The following is a 20558-nucleotide window of genomic DNA, read 5'->3' as shown; positions in this document are numbered from 1 at the left end:
CGAGAAATGGTCCCTCCTCAGCGACAGTTATTTTTTTGGAGGCCCTTTGTGTTTTTGGGGTTGTAAAGTTAAACGTTAGGTCGTCACTTAGCGGTTGCTACCGAGAGAGCTAACATGCGCTTCAGTCTACCTGCTAGCTCGTTAGCATGTGGTTAGCTGGCCGGGGCTAACGCCGTGCTAGCTGCAGGTCAGAGTGCAGTATCGTTCATCCAACTGAGAGCTCTGCTGTCGTTGTAGTTTTATTAGTCCAGAGCTGTGTTCTGGAGACATCATTCTGTCACTTTACACAGTGTGTGTGTGTGTGTGTTCCCCAAAACAACAAAACTCCATTGCAACTAACATCATCAAATCAGTGAATTTATAAATAAATTTCTCACTGTCGACTATCTATCGTTTCCACACGCACACGACTAAACGCAGACATGTCCAACTGGCTACCGAGTTGTACAAGTAGTTACTAAGTTCCATTGTAAAAAAAAATACATATACATAAGTCCCAATAAAATGATTCAAATTGATATTACATTACATATTGTTATTGACAACAATATGTACCTATTAAGCAATATGCCCCCTATTATATTGTTTATAATATTATTAATGCAGTTGTTCAAGCTGGAACTTGTTTCCGCTGCATTATTTACTTTTAGGTAGTTGCATCTATTACAGTGCAGCGTATTTTAATACATGATAATAGAATAAGTTTTGATCTGCAAAGTAAAAAGTGCAAATTCTCCCTCTAAAATATTGTGGAATAGAAGTAATGGGCAGCATGCTTCGGTTGATGCTGGGCAGAGTTATGATGTGGATTTTATTCCACAGCAGACACTTGGTCCCATTACATATCTCTCCTACAAATATACGCTTCATCTCCCATTCACTTCTATTAAAACCTGACGGACGGATTCAAGCACACGTTGCTCTGTGTTCAATGCGATAACTCATCTTTGACCGAGCAGATGTGCTTTGTTGGTCAATAGTTCGGTGCTCAGGTTCTCTGAGGGGAAGGTGGGAGTTGTTCCACCTTAACAGATGCACTAACAGGGAGAGTCAGGGGGGATGTCAACACACAAGGCCACATGTACCCTTACAGTCCTGTGCCGAGCTTTAACAAGGGCAGAATAAGTGAACACACCTGTGCCCCGGGACCCCGGCTGCGCTGGGGGGCTTTTCTGTTCCGCCACTGTAAAACACAGTCTGTCATTTGTCGGCTCCAGGTCTCCGTGCGACAAACTTCGAGACTGTCGCTCTCCCTCGGCAGCCGGTAAGACCCTTCTTCTTTCTGTCCCTTTAATCCCCGGCGGCCGGCTTGTGACCGCGTAGCGTGGCCTTTCTGCGGTGTGTGCGGTCTGGGAGCCAATCATCTCCAGCCATCATGGCACAGACACGCAGGACTGGACAGAGCAATGGGCCGGTGCCCCCTTTCTCTCTTTTTCTCTTTCTCTTTCTCTCTCTCTCTCTCTCTCTCTCTCTCTCTCTCTCTCTCTCTCTCTCTCCCTCTCTCTCTCTGTGTGAGTGTGAGAGAGTGAGTGAAGGAGTTGGACAGACAGATTGGTTAAATTAGCAACAAAGTGTGTGTTTTTAAAGCGTGTAGAAAGAAGATGATTTCACCGTTCCTAACATTCAAAGTTGGGCCCTGCTTATGTATTGTTAAAGTGTTTTTGTTGTTGATCGCATCGCCTCCCAGGTAATAAACCTGAATCCAAGCTGTTTCTTACCACCAACGCTGTGATGAAAAGGTAAAAAAAAAAAAAGAAAATCAAAATTTAGGAGTGCAGCTGATCCATGCTCTCTCTCAGCTTTGTTAACAAGCCCCAATGGATTTCCAAACAAGACCAAAGTCTGTGCCCTCCCTGTGATTGACGGCGGCCTGTGTTCCCTTATTCCTCAGTGCTGTAGAAATACATATAATAATGATGTCACTTTGTTTGCATCAGATGCACAGTTAAGAGCAGAAAAGATGAACTCCCAATTTTGGGAATAACGTACCAATTGGTTATCCTGAATTGATATTGGTGGATTGGCCATCAGCCAGATAGTTGTCAAATGCATTGCGAGAGCAGGGAATAAAAGATTTGTTTGAACGAAATCACCCGTCTACTTGAATTATAATTAAATAGAAAAAGATAATTAGTTACAGCCTTGAATGTTTAATATGTTGGGTACAGGTTGGCTTGACAATAGCATTAGGTTGGAATGGACTAGTTTCAGTGTCAAGAAATTGTAGCTTTGACAGCATTTTTTGGTGCAAAAGAATCTTCCGATGTAATATAATTATATATAATACATGGATATTTAAGTGTTGCATAGTATAATATTTGCAATCTAAGCGGATGTTACGTGGAGTCTTGACATCTGAGTACAGACTTTACTCATTTGGTACGAATGTGCTGGATGAAACCCAGTTGTTCGTGTGGATTTCTAAATCACATGAGGTCTCCTGGTAATTAGCAATTAGTCCTCTGCTAAAATGACTGTGGACAATATTGTAGCGCATATGCTATTATTGTTATGTGATTTTGGATCGCAGTTGCGATGACGTACAATAACTCCTTCTGGTCTCGTGTGTTTTTCTCCCCGCAGTCTGCCTCACCTCCATCTCCTCCAGGGCGTGAGCGTCGGCAAGGTGTCTGCATGCGTGTGCGGCGCGAGCACGCTTCGGGGTGATGTACTGCGCGTACCAGGATCGGAGGGACTTGGAGGACGATCTCTACCTCGAGGATGAAGGGGACTCCGATGCGTCGGAGGCCAACAGCGAGCTGGAGTTTCACCTCTACAGCCAGCTCCACTACTCCTCTAACGCCGCGGCGCTGGAGGAGCAGGAGGACGGAGGGGAGGTGGCGCCGCCGCCGAAGGGCCGGGACAGCCAGCAGCCTGAGGGGCCCGAGGAGACCGCGAATGTCGACGGAGAGCGGGAACATACTGGAGAAAGTAGGTCTCCGTCACCCGATGTGAACAACTTACTGCAGCTCCTGCGGAAAAAGAAAAAGAAGGAGGAGGAGAAAAAAACCCGAGAGAAACTCAATAAACAGAAGACGGTAAACCCGAAAGGTACGAGGTCGTTTTCGTCATTTATTGAGGAGGTCATCGTGATTGACTCCAGCCCGGACGTCATCTCCATCTCCGAGGATGACACTGGCGACGACGAAGGGGTCTGCACCTTAAAGGGCCGATGCTTACCGCGACAGCAGACTTCCACCCCGGCCCAACAGGTAGAGCGCTAAGATTGAGATTGTGTGTGTGTTTGCTTGTGTAGAGGAAAGAGATTTAGCATCAAGGCTACCGCTAGCAGCCTGGCTACTGTCCACAGTGAAAGCGGGCGGGGCTTGTAGGGGGACCTCTCCAGACGCCGATTGTGTCATTATTCTTTAGCTGTTACATTGTGCAATCATTTACTTCACCCTCTAATCTTGGTGGCAGATCTACCACTCAGCACCCCCAAAAGCAATCCCTGATTTTCGCTCAGCCAGCTGTTGAGCTTGCCGTTGACAATGGCAACATAGCTAGCCAGTGAGCTATCATTAGATTTGAGAATCCTGTAAAAGAAATCTGAAATGTTACATTTGCAATGAAAAGGTATTTACCCATTCCGGATTATATATGTATTTCTATTTGATGCTCCAGATATTTATTCTATTGTTTAAGTGTTTGTCACACTTTGAACCAAATTGAGCATGAGTAAAAAACAACCTGGGGTAAACACAAAATACAGATCGTGCCAGAACAGAACCTGGCCGTGTCTGCGTATGTGTGACTTCAGTGTAACTGGCCTGATCGGAAAATCGCCTGATTTCATGTTCTTAAAATTCTTGTTGGGGCGGTTGATAAATGTTTAGGATTGTGCCCACATGCTTTCCACACCTCACTGAAATCCCAACGCAATGTCTTGCTGATCGGATCTGAACACCGCTTTAATAGAACCTTTCCAACGCAGTGAAGACGGCTAAGAGGTCTCAACAAGCAGCACAGTATGTAGGGTTACAAAGCCACGTCTAAGGCTGGGGTTGTTGACAACCACTAGTAACCACAAGAAACAGAAACACTTGTCTCACATTTACAGAAGACAAAAACGTTGATGTCCCTTAAGCCCTTTAGGATAATGTTCTGCGGACTGACGAGTCAGGGCCCGTCGGTTGCTAAGCTAACGCAGCATTCCTCGCTAAATACATGGTACCAAACAGTCAAACGTGGCGGTGGGAATAATGATGATGCAGAGGGGGCTCTGCTGCCTCAGGACCGGGATGACTCGCGGGATAGTACCAGGAAATTCTGAGGGAGGACGTCCGGTTGTCGGTCTGTGATCTAAAGATGCAGCAAGTTCACCTCCGAACTCAAAGAGACAAAGTTATGGTATGGAGCGGCATCGTCAAAATCCTTTTATTCCTCTCATTTTAAGGGGGGAATTACACCACATAGGCGTTGGATTAGATTTTCCCTTTCAATAAATGAAATAGAAACGGGAAACTGTATTGTCAGTTTACTCTGGTTGTCTTCAATTCAATTTGATTTTGGAGATCTGAAAGAATGAAGTGTGACAAATAGAAGAAATCCGGCAATTTCATTTTACGCCGCCGTATGATGTGCTGGTCGTGAAAGCTGGCTTTTCTAAAAGGGAACCGCAAACTAACTAACATGCTAACAATGTGCTCTTTGGACACGGACGTAACGCAGAGTAAGATTCCAACTTTTCCGTAAAATTGCGGAAAAGTCCATATCATTAAGTGCCATGTTGGCTTCATGGTCTTTTATAAAACAAGTTTAAAGTGTTATTTTGTGTCTGACCTGCCGTTTCCCCTCACGGGCCACTTTGTGTTTCCTTTTATTAAATTCACAGGATGCTTTTTATTTTTCATTTTTTGTCGAGCTGCCGTCGAGTGGCCAGTTTCATGCAGCTGATTGTCTGCTGCTGAGCCGCGGCGCTCAGTGAAGCGTGTAGCAACGCTAGTGAATGACTCGCCGCTGTGGCGGAGCGTTGCCCAAAAGTTTTGACTCTGGCGGGAATTTTTTGCGATGACGTTTGTAAACAAAGGCCTAAATTATTTCACACGGAAAGGAAGTGGACAGAACTGCAGTGTTTTTCTCAATTTTATCTATTTTTCTTTCACTTTTAACTCCCGGTGATCCGTTCAGTGAAGCATAAAGTCGCATGTGAATGCGTGGTATTAACGTCTGTACTGTGGTTGTTGGTCATCTAGGGAAGCAAGAAATGGAATCTCAGTGAGCTGGTGACGGTGGACTCAAGCACCTCGGAGTCGTCAGACTCATCAGACTCATCAGACTCATCAGAGTCGTCCGACTCGGAGGTTCTGGAGAACTGGATGATGCTGGGTCCAGGGAGGCAGGACGGAGACCAGAGCATCTCGCTTAACCTGAAGGGAGCATCCGACAGCAACGAAGGTGCGTTTTTCTTTGTTTTCGCGTACACTCCAACTGTGCGGGGAACGGCGGCGGCGGGGTCCTTCTTAGTCCGGTACAGCGCCCCAGTCCGAACACACAGCCCCGCCTGCAGGGCATTGATAAGAGGCCACACTGCGAGCGCACGGCACGCGGTTTCGCACATATACGCTCGCCTCGCTCGCGGCTCCGCGAGCGCTCAGCATTCCCGGCGGCGTCTCGATATGTGTCGATATGTGCGAATATTTGTGTTTCCATCAAAAATATTCCACTCTCTAATCAGCATGCGCGGGTGTACATACACGCGCGCATACCAGCAGTTGTGGCGCTAATGCCAAAAACAAACAAACGGAGAGACAAACAACGCAGGGAGGGGAGGTCGGGAGAGATGGTCGGGAGAGATGGGAGTAATCAAAAAATGAATAAAAATGTTCCCCGCAAATCTCTTCAGATCTACGCATTATCTTAACCTGCAGCCTCAGCAACCTCTCCAGCCCCCTTCTCCTTTCCTCTCCCCACATCCCCTCCCTTCTCCCTCCTACCTAACTCTCTCCCATCTCATTCTTTTATTCTATTTTCTCACTATTGTGCTCCCTCCTCTTTCTGTGTCTCTCTCACCGTTCCTTCCTCATTTGAATTTCCCTGGGCTGATGTTTCTGCAAGAGTGCTCACTGCCTCCTCTACACACAACTGGGCTAAAGGAGGGGGTCTGGTGCTGGTGGGAAGGCTTGAGGGTTTTGGCCTGGGTTTTTTTTTGGGAGGAAAGGAGGATTTTAGGTCTCTGTTTCTCTCTCTCTCTCTCTCTCTCTCTCTCTCTCTCTCTCTCTCTCTCTCTCTCTCTCTCTCTCGTCTGGCTTCTCTCTGTGATCTTTGGAGCTTGACCTCATGTCGGCACATGGGGGGTCATGGTTGTGGCGTGGAATGGGTCTTAAAGTGGGAGGATGGGGGGGAGGGTCCCCCCACACCATCCCCCCCAAAAAAGGAAGGGGGTGAAAAAAAGAATTGAAGGCAAAGAAATTTCAGGGACGAGCCTCAATAGTCTTGAGCTGCGAGATAATTTGATTCTACACAGTAATTCGTAACAGTGGTTGCGTATGTGCGAGCAAATATGTTTTTATATTGTCATGAATTTCATGAAAAGACAAAAAAAACTAAGAGAAAAAATGAATGGATCCTGATACACCGTCTTCCCCGGTGCAGCTGAGTTCTGCTTTAAGGTTTAAAACCACAACAATGAGCTCCACTGGCTGACATCTTAATAAATTACAATCAACATCAACACTGCAGTTTGTTTTCAGTGAGTCCTGCTGCCGTGAACACACACTAGTGCATCACATGTGTGTGAATCCACAGCTGAAAGTAGTTCCCAACAAATACACCATTTACTCCTGTTACTCCAGTGCCCAGCTGTTTAGAAAGCTCTTTTTAAAGACTTGTCAGGAAGTCAGACTGCATTGAGAGACAAGCTAACACATTGTTGATCATAATAATATAAAATATGCCAGCTAGTGTCTCTATGAAATAGAACATTAACTGTTAACCACAAGATCAGAGGAGATATTTTAAATGATCAAGTTGTTGATCAAGTTGTCCCTTTTCTCGCCGACCACCGCGGCACTATATGTAGTAAATAATGTTTGGTAGTCCACAGCGAGAGACAAATCCTTTCTTGATCCTGTTTAAATTACACGCATGATGTTTGTCAAAGTAAAAGATAGTTTTGCTTGAAAAGAAATTTGCCAAACTGTGAAGATGCGTCACGAGAACGATGACGCAGCCAAAAAGTCTCGTAAGTTCCATTTCTACCTGTAGCGTAGCGTAGCGTAGCGTAGCGTAGCGTAGCGTAGCGTAGCTTGGCTAACTGGCTAGCTAGTCACTGATCGGCTTCACATAAAACTCAACATTACCGCGACAAAAACCGCAACCATTATGACTTGCAAAAAGATCTTCTCAAGAATTCTTGGCGCGTTTTAAACGGGATGTAAAAATTATTTGTCTCTCTTTTGACTGCTTTGCATATTTTTATATTTCAAAATAAGGTGAAGGGAAACCAGAAAGGGGCGGGAATTTAACACTCTTCTTCCTTAATCAGGAAACACCTGCCAACCTTGTTTGTTCTGTTTGTATACTCAAAACAGTGTGCATACTAAATGTTCTTAGTTTAGATTTTTAATGAAGGACAGAACTGAAGCGCGACACGAGGTTGATAAATAAACTCTATTTAATCTTTGCCAGAAATTTGTCGTAAATTAGTTGATTGACATGAAAGTTAATCGGCACCTGTCTTTGAAAGTTAAAAGATACTTTGATGTACATTTCAAGCATTTCCTGCTTCTCGCCCCTCAAATGTGATCTTTTATATCACCGTAAACTTTCACTTTGGGAGAATAAAGAGGGACATAATTTACAATGTTATAGATAAAAATGTATATCCATCAATTCACCGGGAAAATAATCTTCAATTTAATCTATGAAAATAATTGTTTGTAGCTGTAGCGGCGTTCCAAAAATAGTAAAAAGTATATTGATTTAATCCGTACTTCATCCAAAAAATAGCAAAGTAAGAAAATGAGTATATAGTAGATACTGTATACAATGAATAGGGCATGTTATATTGAAATGAGATACGGGTTTGATTATTCCTCCTGTCTGCTGCTGGAGGTGAAATTATGCTCATTTTCTTCGTCTGGGAATTTGTTTCACATGCCCTTTTTATTTCACTCAGAAATGCAGAGAAAAGGCCAATCTCAGGTTGAATTCTCACGACTGCACTAACCGCCGGATTCATAACCAAATAAATAAAAAAAGATTGATTTCTCTTTTGATACGCCGCGTTGTGTGCTGACTCTTGTCACCGGGAGCCTCGCTTGTTGTTGTTGTTGTTGTTCTCTCTCCCACATTGGTGTGTGAGTAACAGGTTTGCACAGCAGTGACTAACAGTATTTGTACGCCTAAACCCTCGTCTCAGCATCCCCATCAAATCACATTCACTACACTTAGCCTCCCCCGCTCGCCCCGCAGAAATTGAATCCTTTCTTTCTCTCCTTCTCGTTCCGTCTTTCTCCCGCGTGGTGTCACTTGTTCACATACTTTTACGATCATCTTTTCTTTTTTTATTTCACTCATCACTGTTCTTTTTTTTTCTTGAAAAATCAAAGAGACACCGATGGACACACCGATGGACACACACACACAGGCGGAGTAGCTATCTGTCACCTGGCCGTACAGGGGGAGCTGTCGGTGGGTGGATCTGTGGGGACGCTGGATAAGATGGGGGAGGGGGGGGAAGAAAAGATAGTAGAGGAAAAAAAAGTGTGTGTGGGGGTGGATGAGCGAAGGGCCGTCCGGCGGCCACGCAGCAGCAACCAGACGGAACAAGAAAGAGGGGAGAAGGGAAAAAAGAATGGCTTCCCAAAAGAAAAAAAATCCAGCTCAGTGCCTCTCCCACCCGGAGAGGCGTGCGTGCACATGCACCGTGAATGAATCCGGCGTGTAGGCGGGGTGTGCTGGAGCTAAACTTGAATCGTAAGTGGTTAAACTTCACTCAGTGGTCACACTTTTTTTTTTTCTCTCTCTCTCTCTCTCTGTTGCTCCCCCCAGTTCTCTTTTTTTTTTTTTGTCCCCTTGGTCTTGGTCAGTGCACACCAAACTTTGTTTGAGGCTTAGAGAGTCGGCTTCTGGCTCGCTATCGGGGTGGCCGATCACATCAGAGTGAGTGAGAGAGTGTGTATGTTTGTGTGTGTGTGTGTGTGTGTCACTAAAAGTCTTGGTGAATTAGAGAGAAAGGTGTGTGTTTGTACCCAAAGGTTAACTCTCTATCTCCCAGAGGAGGAAGGTAAGCTCTCCCTCTCCTGCAGCATCGTTTTCTCTCCACTGTGTTGTCGCTTCCAGTTTTGTCATGCTGCTCAGATTGATTTTATCGTCTAACATTGGAGTGTTAAAACAGTAGCACTCTATATCGTCTGATGTGTGTGTGTGTGTGTGTGTGTGTGTGTGTGTGTGAATAAGTGATGCTGCTTTGGGCCAGAATCTTGTTCCTGTAATCTGAGTCCCCGAGCTGGCTTTTTGTATATTTTAAAGTCTCATCTTTTCCTTTCGTAGATTTATTTTTGGTCTTTTTGATCTGAATTAAATATTACAGGTGGAAATGGATAGAGGCCATAGGACGGAGAGAGAGAGAGAAACAGAAAGGGAGAGAGAGGGAGGACAAGCAGCCAATGCAGGTTCACGGGTCGGATTTGAACCTGGGCCGCTACGGTAAAGACGCCGTAGTTCGTGTGGCGCCCGCTCTGCCAGGTGACGTACCTGCCTGGTGTCACCTTAACTCACACGTCGCCGTAGAGTACGCGGGAAATCTGGATTTAGTTGGCTTTCTCTGTGTGTTTTGTGGCTGTGGGCATTGGGATTGTGAAATTAGATTACAATGGCATGTTGGGTACCGCACCAGTTGTGTGTGTGTGTGGGTGTGTGTGTGTGGGTGTGTGTGTGTGTGTGTGTGTGGGTGGGTGGGCGGGCGCTGCAGAAGGGAAGCATGGATAGGATCAGCTCTTATCTTGGCTGCCCAGTGCCACACGAGGTGTAACGCCACACCCACACTACCACACAGTGTGTTTGAACAGACACACACACACACACACACACCATGAAATTGCTGTGCCATAGTTTGACTTGTATTATCCAGTTTTGACAGAGGATATGCAAATCGGATGAGACTACTGTGCGGGCCTGATATTAGTGCGACGCGAAATAAATCGTGGGAAATTCAGTTTGAAATTTGATTTGAAGAATCATTTGGATTCCATCGCTAGCTGAAACATAAAGACGACTGCAATCTGCGGCTTCCATCTGCAACATGAAATAAATCCCTTCAGTCGGCGGTCACGTCGGCCGTTGTGTCCTCTTGCGAGGAGCGCCTCTCTGGTGCCGACGCCTTCGATTCGTCAAAAATAAATGTCCTCGTGTGGCCTCCGCGCCGCAGTTTGCACATTGAACGGACCACAGCAACATTGTTGCTCTGGTGCGACGCAAGCGCTTCGTGCTGCTTATTTTTCACAGCGATGCGTTTTGTGCGCCGTGGCTCTCGGACCGTTTCCCCCCCGAACAAACCTTCATGCCTCTCAAGAACTATTCCACTGTGCACAACCGCGAAGGAAGTTTCAGATCCACCGTCGGATCAATTATTAGTTTAATCCCCGCTCTGCCTTTTGACACTTTCTCTCCTCCCTACCCCCCTTCTTATAGTTTTCCCCTTTTTTAAAATGAATTGTTGTCCACGGCAGGAAGGAGGCAGTGGACTTTTTTTTTTTTTTTAAGATCGAAATCTGAAAGAATGTGAAGCAGCACTTGAGTGTGCAGCCGAAAAAATTCCGCGTGGACGCACGGACACACGGCTCAGCGTCAGACAGACGGAGGGAGGGAGAGAGAGGGTGAGGGAGAAAAAGAGATGAGAGCGGGTAAGTTAAAGTGGATGAGACAGGCCTTGAAAAGGATCGGCCACGGTGTTGCCGTCGGTCAGGGTCAGGTTCGTCTCCGGGGCCGAGACACCAGAGCGGCTCTGACGCGGCTGCATCTCTGTCACGTGCAGGTTTCCTCACACACCCCCCCCTCTCCCCTTTTGACCCGCCAGAGCTCCGTTACGAGAATAAAAATGTAAAAAAAAAACCCCGCAAATCTGGTTTCAAGACCAATGAAACGAGCCGTTTTATATCGCGAGCCGTTTCACATTTGGACAGTTTTTTATATATTTTTTTTAAGCTTGACGTCGATGCCGTTTGAGTCACAGATTTGAGGATGAAATGAATTTATGTGTGTGTTGGATTGCTATTAGATTTAGCTGAACGGTTCTGAGCAAATGTGAAAGTCAGCCATGGAAAAAAAGTCTATTTTATAATTGAAGTAATGCGACTTTAACCTTTCGCTTTCTACCTTGACTGGAGTTTTTTTTTTTTACTTTTTTTTTTTTACTTTTTTTTTTTAATACGACATTTATCTGCATCTGGATGAGATGGGCCATCCTGTCTGAAAGTGGCCTTTGTCAAAATAATCTATGGAAATGTATCTATTTCTTTCTTTCTTGGAACCGACGAAAAAAAAAAAAACACCCACATACATCTGCGGTCGTGACTGCAGGTGCTCATTTGTATTAACACGGCTGTTTGTTCATCAAGGGGCTGCATTCAAATATCATCTAGGAGAAAACACTTTCGGCTAAACTTGCACACACACACACACACACACACACACACACACTCGGCAGTCAGGGCGTCTGGAAACCAAGCCTTTTTCTCTTGATGGATGGCTTTTATATTTAAAAAATTAAATTTGTATTAGTGACGATGACAATGATCATATTCTTCGTCGTTTAGATGTGAGAACATTTCAGAGTGAAAGTGAAGGTGTTGGAGTGTGAAGGTGTGCGCATCTAAAGACAAAAGCGTGTGTGTGTGCGTGTGTGTGTGTGTGTGTGTGTGTGTGTGTGTGTGTGTGCCGGTGTCAGCCTCACCACGCCTGAGGTGAGCCCAATAACCGTGCCCCGGACCACTGGAACCAGGTTTCACCGTCTTTAGTTCCGAATAGAGAAAGAATGTGACACAAAATGCAATAGCGAGTTAGAAAGTTCGCTGCATTATGTCGGGAACGAACGTGATGCGATTTTATTTTTTTAGCACAAAAAAAAAACCCACACACAAAAACCACACACACACACACACACACACACACACAAAGCCAGGTTTTCAGTAACCGTAGCCTGGAGGAAGGGGTAATAAACTACTGTAGTGTGGGGGTTGCATAGGGAATCCCTGTCTTCTTTAACCTTTATTTAACCAGCACATCCCAGAGAGAGCTAAGAAGATCTGCAGCCCCGAAGCTACAGGATGAGAGATCTAGACACACACACACACACACACGCCCGTACACATGGTTAAATACAAACTTCTCAGCCCTTAAACCCTCAGTTTATGTTGTGGCGGGCAGCGTGGCCTGGGGCTATGGCGGTATTTTCAATGTCATATCGTCCCGTCTGGCCTGATTTACAGGTCTGTCCCCGTCTTGTTCCTCTCTCTTGTGCATTTTCCCCGCCCGCCCTTTTTAAAAAAAAAAAAAAAAAAGAAGACCCGAGGAGAAGTACGAGAGGGGAGAGAGAGAGAGAGAAAAAAATGTCAATTACAATTACCAATAATAATCATTATAATTAAGCAATCACTTAATAGGAAATGAAATTATTGTGGGGGGGCGGCGGGACGGCGGGAGGTCCCGCGGGACTGTATTAATTTCTGTTCTTTTATTTGGCCGGAGAACTTTGCTCTTATTGTCTCTCCTTGTTTTTTTTCTTCTTCTTCTGGGTCTGGGAGGGGTCGCCGAGAGGGCTTTATTAACTGGTAGCCTAGGGTGGGGATATTTTTTAGGTGGGGGGATGGGGAGGGCAGGGTTTGGAGGGATATGTATTAATATTAATACGCTTTTTTAGGGTGGGGGTGTAAGGCAATGGTGCAAAGGCAGTCATGGACCGGAGGGGGGGGGGGGGGGGGGGGGGAGGATTGTGGGTCTGTCGGCTGTTTTTAAGAACCACAAGTTCAGTTTAACAGTCAACAGGATCAGAGGGAGAACACACACATTCAGGGTTAGCGTGCTCGCGCCGGTATGCAAAAAGGGGGTTCCTAATAATAGCCGGGCGATGTTTTTCACATGGTCCCAGAGGGTGGTGTGTGTGTGTGTGTGTGTGTGTGTGTGTGTGTGTGTGTGAGAGAGAGAGTGTTAGAGTGTGTGAGAGAGAGATTGGCAGTGTACCACCACACGCACACTGCCGGGAGCCTCTGGAGAGTAAAACTGCTAAACAGGCTTGTGTGTGTGTGTGTGTGTGTGTGTGTGTGTGTGTTGTGCATGGCCATTCCAGGGCTTCTCCCCACGTCTCTTAATTAAGGCTCTCGTCAGACAGAGACCAGCTGGGTCTGGTCTGGCCTCGCTGGCACTCGCCATATTTCAGTCAATCTCGCCCTACCCTTCCTTATCCTTCTCTCTCTCACTTCCACCCCTTCCTCGTCCTCATCTCTCCTCTTTGTCCCCCCTTGATCCCCTACTAATTTCTTTTTTTCAGCCACGCGTCATTCCATCGCTGCCGGTACTTTGCGGTGCGTTTGCTTAACTGCTTGACCTTTCCATCACACCTGCCTTCAATAAAGCACTAATTAGGAGTCCCATTAGGAGTCCCATTAGGGTCGGCGAGCTCGCCAGTTAATGGGCCTCTTAAACGCCCGGGATGTAGACGTACGCTGGAACGCGGCTAAAGACTGGCAAACGGCAACTCCTCACAGATGACGGGGGGTTTTCATCTCTGAGGGACGGCTACAAAGGCCTACACCTTGAAAAGATAGTTTATAAAAAAACAACAGATCTCTCGCTAGATGAATTGGTCTCTACCTGAAATCGGACGTCCGCGTGCCGCCACGCTCGCTCTCCCTGAGCCACGACTCTTCTGAAAAAGCGCAGCCGCACGCGTGGCCGGACATAGCCTGCGGTCGGCCCAAATTTATATTTCAGGAGAGAAAAAAAAAGAAAAGAGCGCGCAGTCACCGGCGCCGGCTCGCTCATAGGGCGGAGGTAGGGTGGTGCGCAATTTTCGACATCAGGGTGCGTCCGTGCCCGCGCTCTACCTTTCTACCCCCTATCCTTCAATTCTGCTCCCTCCATCCATCCATCCATCCATCCCATCTCTTTACTCCTCCATCCTCACCAAGCGCCGGTTACGTGGCTGTTGCTATGCCGGGGGCTCGCAGGGTCAGCACTCGCGCTTCAGGCTTTCCTTTGCTAATCCAGCCGGGATCGGTTTGAGGCTGGCGGCGGAGGAAGGGGGGGGTGGGGGCGTACAGAAAACACTCATTTTGCGTGTTCAGACTCTCTGAATGGGATCGGATGTGTGGGGTAAACTCTCTCTGTCGTTAGTACGACTGGTTGTCCCAAGCTTTCAAAAAATTATGTGTCTGCAAGTGGCGTTTAAGTGCGTGCATGCAGCGAGGCCGTCTCTTCATCCGCTCGGGATTATGGTTAAACGCAACGCTGAGATTCCGGCAGTCGCTGTTTTTTTGAGAGCAAATTAATTATTGAGGATAAAATCGGAGCAGCGGAGATAGTTACCAACTCATTTGGGGAGTTTAGTTATTGATATTTTCGCCGCAGGCAACAAGCAAGAGTTCATCGCAGCGTCAACGTGAGCCTTGTTCTGTGTGTCTGCAGGGAGCGAATCTTTTTTAAAGGGGTTTTGGTCAGGATCCTTCAACATAGAAAGCTTTTGGGTTGTATGCAGCCTTTACAGACTGATTTAGCTTCTTTTATCATGTGGCTCGGGCTCTTCTGCTGCTCCTGCTCTCCCTCTTAGACACTTCATTTACAAACATCTTTCCAACTACGTTGAACACGATTTAAAAAAAGAAGAAAAAAGCGATTGGACCAGAATTGCAGCGCACGGAGCAAATTTGTAATTAAATTGAATCCATAGTTGAAATCACACCATTTGATCGAAGGCGGGTTTCTAAATCTCTCCGAGTATTTGTTTGAAATGTATTGTCGGCAACAGCAAGTCAAAATATATTATCAGAGATTCTTGAAGCAGCGAGTGGATTTAAACTCGAGTGGAGGATCTTGTTTAATCTGGTTGCATGAGGGCGTTTCTCTTTACCCAGCCTTCAAGGACTCCAATGAAGTCATTTGATCTATGACACGATCGCTTGATAGGAAATCCAAAAGCTATTGTACAAGAAGCTGAATATCCTTTATATTATATATAATGTGGTGAAGAAATGCTAAGAAAATGAGAGAGACATTAGAGGCACACGAGGAAAAACTGTCCAAAGATACAGGAACAATGTGAAATAGCGAAACTGTATCGGCACTGAATGGTTTCAACACTCACAAACGTTTCTTTTTTTATACGTTTAGCGGAACGTAACACCAATACACCACTTAAGATGCGTGCCTGCATTTTCTTCGTCTTCTTCTCTGGTTTGTCTTTCTTATCTTTCCATCTTTGTGTCTAAATTCGTAGCGTGAACCCGTCACTCAGTAACGAGACCAGAGCCGAGCTAAATGGATGTACTACGGTTTCTTGTAGCTCAATCAACACTGTGCTTTTCTTTCTTCTCTTTTTTTTTTTTTACAACACAAATAATAATAATACAAAACATACCACACACTAGAATCTTCACTATTTTTGGTGATATGAAGTGGAAACAGTCGAAGTTATGAAGCCTGGCAAAGAGTTACATCATTTAGTTTTTGAGTGGTCAGCGTCCCAAAATCAGCCGCGATATAATAACATTACAGGACTTTGCGTCTCCAGATTCCTGCGTGAGCGCAGGTGAGCGTCTTCCCTCGCCAAGTGGAAGACCGATTGATAGTAATCGGGTCGAGTGTCTCCGGTCCTGGTTCTCTCCCTTTTGTACCACGGGGCCTTTTGTAGGCTGACACAGGGGCCGGAGGAGGAGGAAAGAAAGAAAAAGGAGACGGGGGGAGAGAAAGGAAGAAAGGGAAGAAAGACAGGGGGTGGGGGACAGAGAGAAAATGGAGGATGTTTGCAAGTCGACGAGCATGACCGACTCCCTCAACCAAATCTCCGGATATTTATTCAGCATTACTCACTAATCTAAAAAAGGGGAAAAAAATCTTCCTCCCTTTTTGTCTTCCTTCTCTTTTTCCTTTTCGTGTGTGTGTGTGTGTGTGGCGAGGGGCAATACTGTAGGATGCCTTAAAACAAGATAACTTGTTCAGACGTCTTTCAGGCCTCTCGCCTCTTTTCCTCTTACTCGCAGACAACAAGCACACTCCTCGATCGTCTCTCCATCTCTCCTCCCTCGCCTCCCCCCCACGTGAAAGCGACGCGCTGTCGAGCTTCCAGCGGCATTAGCGGGGAGGCATTAGGCATAAACTCTAAGGTATATTAAAGCAACGGCCCTGTTGTTCATATAAACACGGCAATTCAATTTAGCCCGGCCCCCACGGGGAATGGGATTTCAGCAGCTACCGGGAGGAGAGGGGGAGAGAGAGAGAGAGTGGAGGATGAGGTAAGGCTAGAAGAGGAGGTGGGAAGAAGGAAGTGGGAGTAAAGGAGAGGGCGGTGAGGAGGAAAAATGAGAGAGAGGTCGGGTCAAAGATGCAGGAGATTGGCCAGTTGCGGCAATTCATTATTGTTGTTGCGTTAAACCGCGGTGACGTAAGAGGCGGCGTGTTTCTCCGTGTGTACGTGCGTTTGTGTGTTGATATAAGCACACACACACACACACACACGCGGTGGCAGGCAAGAGTGTGTGTTGCACGCTTGGACAGAGCGTTCTGTGGGAAAACCCTACAGTTATATTATTCAATCCAAATTCAAATGGGCTTGTCAGGAGAGCTCCCGTTTTTATTACCTGTCAGAAAGAAGAAGGAAAAAAAAACATGGGGTGGGGGGGGCAAATTAAACGACAGTAAATAAATAAGTCCCCTATCTCTCTCTCTCTCTCTCGCCCCCCCGCCCCCTTGCCCATTCTGCCACTCCTCCCTGCGCTGTATTGTGGAGACACACACCTGATTTTGACAGCGTGTTGTTCAGCTCTATCTGTGGTTTACCTTCACCAGGTTTTCATCCGTCAATCAGGACGCACGCAGGACCTAATTATTTACTTCATCACTGAATACAACCGGGCCGAGAGCCGGGGGTTTGATATTAAAAGGGGAAGTCTGTCAGACGTTTATTTAAATGGGTCTTGACGCACCTTTGACAGCTATCGGCAAGGAATCATGGGGAATTGAGGGGAGAGAAATCCAAGGACCTACAGGGGGGGTTTTCTTAAGGATGAGTCTCTGCATGTGGAGCGCAGAGACACACACACACACACACACACACACACACACACACACACACACACACGCACACGGAACAGCCTCCTCCCGTCTTGCCCCTTTCAGCCAGGCATAACCTCTGCCATCTGTCCACCCTCCTCCTTCTCCTTCTCCTCCTTCCTTTTCGCCCTCCTCCTTTGCTCTTCCTCTCCCCCCCCCTCTTTTCCTCTTCCCCCTGTTTATTTAGGGTCTTATTTCCCCACCTTCACTCTCCGATCCCATTCCGAGAGATGTGGAGAATTCGGTGGTTTCCTGTACATCGTATGTAGAGACCCATCACATGTCTTCAGAGGTCTTCCTGCATACTTCAGTAGGAACATCTCGGGGGTCGTTGGGTTTGAAACGTCCGGTAACAACTGACTTAACTTGTTTTTTTAAATTTTCTTATTGCTTCGTAACATTTTCACACACACCGCCTCTTGCCTGGAATAGACGATGCCGCTCCTTGCTCGTGTCTTATTAATTTACGATTTTTTTGTGTGGAATTGATCACGCCGCCAAGGGTTCATTTATGCTCTCTCTTTTTTTAAAATCTTCCCTTGATGATAACAATAGTTTAGTTGATTAATCTACATGCCAGATTAGAGTTGTCTTTCTCCTTAAAATTTAAAAAAAGGGATGGGAGATTTGGCAAAATATGTTATTTGAATACATGACTTTCATCGCTGGAAATTAAGGATTGAATCCTTGAGGCATTTTCACACCGCGGACGTTCCCCGTTCCCGATGGGAGCCGTGAACCCCGAGCTCACCGCCATGGCACATTATATTTTACGCATTTACCAAGCAATAATTTCATCTGTAGATAAATGAATAACAGAAGTGTGCCGTTTAGTTTGTGCTCGAACAGTGTTTGGTTCCCATTCTCTCCCAAATCTCCCACCGACCTCCAACTTTGCCGAGGCAGAGGGACAGCTGGATGCTTTTATGAACTGTGTTTGAGCAACGCGATAAAAGAGCCATATTAGGAGCTCCTCCTCTAATCCTCCATTGTTCTTTGTCTGTCCCCTGTCCCACAGAGGGGCTGCTCTAATTAAAGACTAATAATTGTATTGTTTTAGAAAGCCTACAGAGACAGAGATTCGGCTCTTCAATCACTCTCTCTCTCCGACGTACCCTGCCCATGGAGGGCTATCTCTCTGGATGAAGCCTATAACCCACTGCGACTGTCTGTCTCGGGTGTGTGCGCATTCCTGTGTGTGTGTGTGCGTGTGTGCATGCATGAAAGTGTGTCGATGCTGCGCGACATACAGTAGGAGGAGGAAGAGGAGGAGGAGGAGGAAGGAAAAAGCCAAATCTAAATTAAAACTTTAAAGCACCATTTATTTAATTACCCCAAAGGCTGTGGATTTGACGGATTGAAGTGTGTGTGTGTGTGTGTGTGTGTGTGTGTGTGTGTGTGTGTATGTTTGTGTGTGTGTGCGTGTGTGCGCACGCTCATGCAATCGTGTGCTTCTGTCCAGGATTATTTCAGTTTTTCAATTTGCCCTTTGTCCTTACTGTGTGTGTGCGTGTGTGTGCGCACTTGTTTGTGCGCATGCTTGTGTGTGTGCGCATGCATTCATGTGTGCATGTGGCCACAGTGTAACCCTTTATTGGTTTGCCCCTACTGTAGCCCCCCTTTCACCTCCACCCTACACACACATACACACACACACACACACACACACACACGCACACACACGCATGAAGCATGCTGAAGCGCCGGCAGATAAAAAGGCATTATGGTAAATTCCACTTAATGACAAATTTTTAATTTGGGGAACAGGGCCTGGTGAATGGAGCTTAATTACCGGGGCCAAAGATCCCTCGAAAAAATAACCCCCTCGACATGCCCAACCTGCCCGATAATGGAGCGCTCCACAAAATGCCTCAGATTAAACCAATGCCGTTTATCTCCCCCACCCCGTCCCTCACCCCCCGCCTCTTCCTCCCCTCTTTCTCCCGCTGTATAATAACAAAAATAACAATCATGAAAATTCTATCTGCCTCCCAGCCCCCCGTAACCCCACTTTCCCGCCCACTGCCTGGCTCACTCCCGCAGGAGGAAATTCATCAAAATGAAATTGAGGTTGCAACTCAGTGGTTTTATTAAAATATATTTGCCCCTCACAGACGCTATGTGCCGGCGTGTTTCGCCCCCGCAGAAGACAAAAGGGGGCAAGCTGAATAATTCGGTCAGCTTCATCAGTGTTAGTTGATGCGCTCGCGTACGCCAGTGTGACTTTAGCGTAACAACACAAACACTTGTTGACTTGTACGCTGGCCTGCCATCATTCTTCCGGAGGCTGACCGTCACCACCGATGGACTCATTGTGTATTGAACGAAACAAATGTTTCCACCAACGATTGTGTCAAATATACTGTTACGAGGAGAGGGTAAAACTTTAAAATGGGGTTGCACTCAACAGTTTCTTTCATCGTTTGACCTGCAGAATGTAAGAAAATGGGGAAAATAGCAAATCATGATGTCCTAAAGCCAAGGGTTATGTCGTCAAATTGTACTTCAACTCCAAAAAGATCCATTTTACCATCAAGGAAAACCAGCGACATGGCAATTTAGAAGCTACCGTAATGTTTCACTTCTACTCTAAATATTAGTGTCAGTCACCTTGGATGATATAAGTAAACATATATTTTTGAAAATCTCTTAGAATATATATGTTTTATGGATCCACTTGCTATCCATTTTAAGAGGAGTGTTTATTAAAGCAGTTTATTAAAATGAATAAATATCTTTTATGAGTCAACGTAGGTTTCACTTGCAGTATCTCTATGGAGAGTCGCTTGTTGCTTTCAAATGATAACGCTGCGTTGCATAAATAACCAAAGCAGCTCCACATCAGTTTCTATATAACATCCGTGTTAATTTCAGATTCAAAGTATTTAACCTTTTGGAAACCGTACGCAAAAATCCTCCCGCGCCCATTTCCAGTCTCAGCCCCATTCAGACAATCTTTTGGCATAAAATACGTAATTTTTCTTATTCTTTAACCAAACGACACAGTTTTTGACTGAAACTCCTTCCTAACATTTCAAGGCTTTATTACATTGTGATTTTTGTTGCAGATTCTGATTCTTTAGGTCCTAATCTTTCCAAAAAGCTGTTTTATTGACCGCTCCAGGAGGCATTTCTTGGGAATCTGGCTCATATGCTGAATGTTCATAGTTACGATCAAAATATCTTTTAAAAGTGATTTTCTTTTTGCAGATATACATTTTTTCCCCAATCCTTTGCTGAACAAATACATACAATAAACAAAAGTATTGGAATTAATTTGGGATTAATACGAC

At 45.7% G+C, this 20558-nt stretch overlaps 1 protein-coding gene across 1 annotated transcript in view; it reads left to right on the top strand.

Moving 5' to 3' along the window:
- Window positions 1-20558, top strand: part of zcchc7 (zinc finger, CCHC domain containing 7) — a 47753-nt gene that overhangs the window by 353 nt on the left and 26842 nt on the right. The window contains exons 2-3 of the mRNA XM_068592168.1: window positions 2584-3212; window positions 5196-5397. Coding sequence (XP_068448269.1) covers window positions 2667-3212; window positions 5196-5397 — 748 coding nt within the window. The 5' untranslated portion in view covers window positions 2584-2666. The remainder of the gene's footprint in view (window positions 1-2583; window positions 3213-5195; window positions 5398-20558) is intronic.

Source organism: Clinocottus analis, unplaced genomic scaffold, assembly GCF_023055335.1.
Source record: "Clinocottus analis isolate CAN_PGR_092001 unplaced genomic scaffold, fCliAna1.0.p SCAF_26, whole genome shotgun sequence".
NCBI classification, from domain to species: Eukaryota; Metazoa; Chordata; class Actinopteri; order Perciformes; family Cottidae; genus Clinocottus; species Clinocottus analis.
This window is presented reverse-complemented; position numbering and strand designations above follow the sequence as displayed.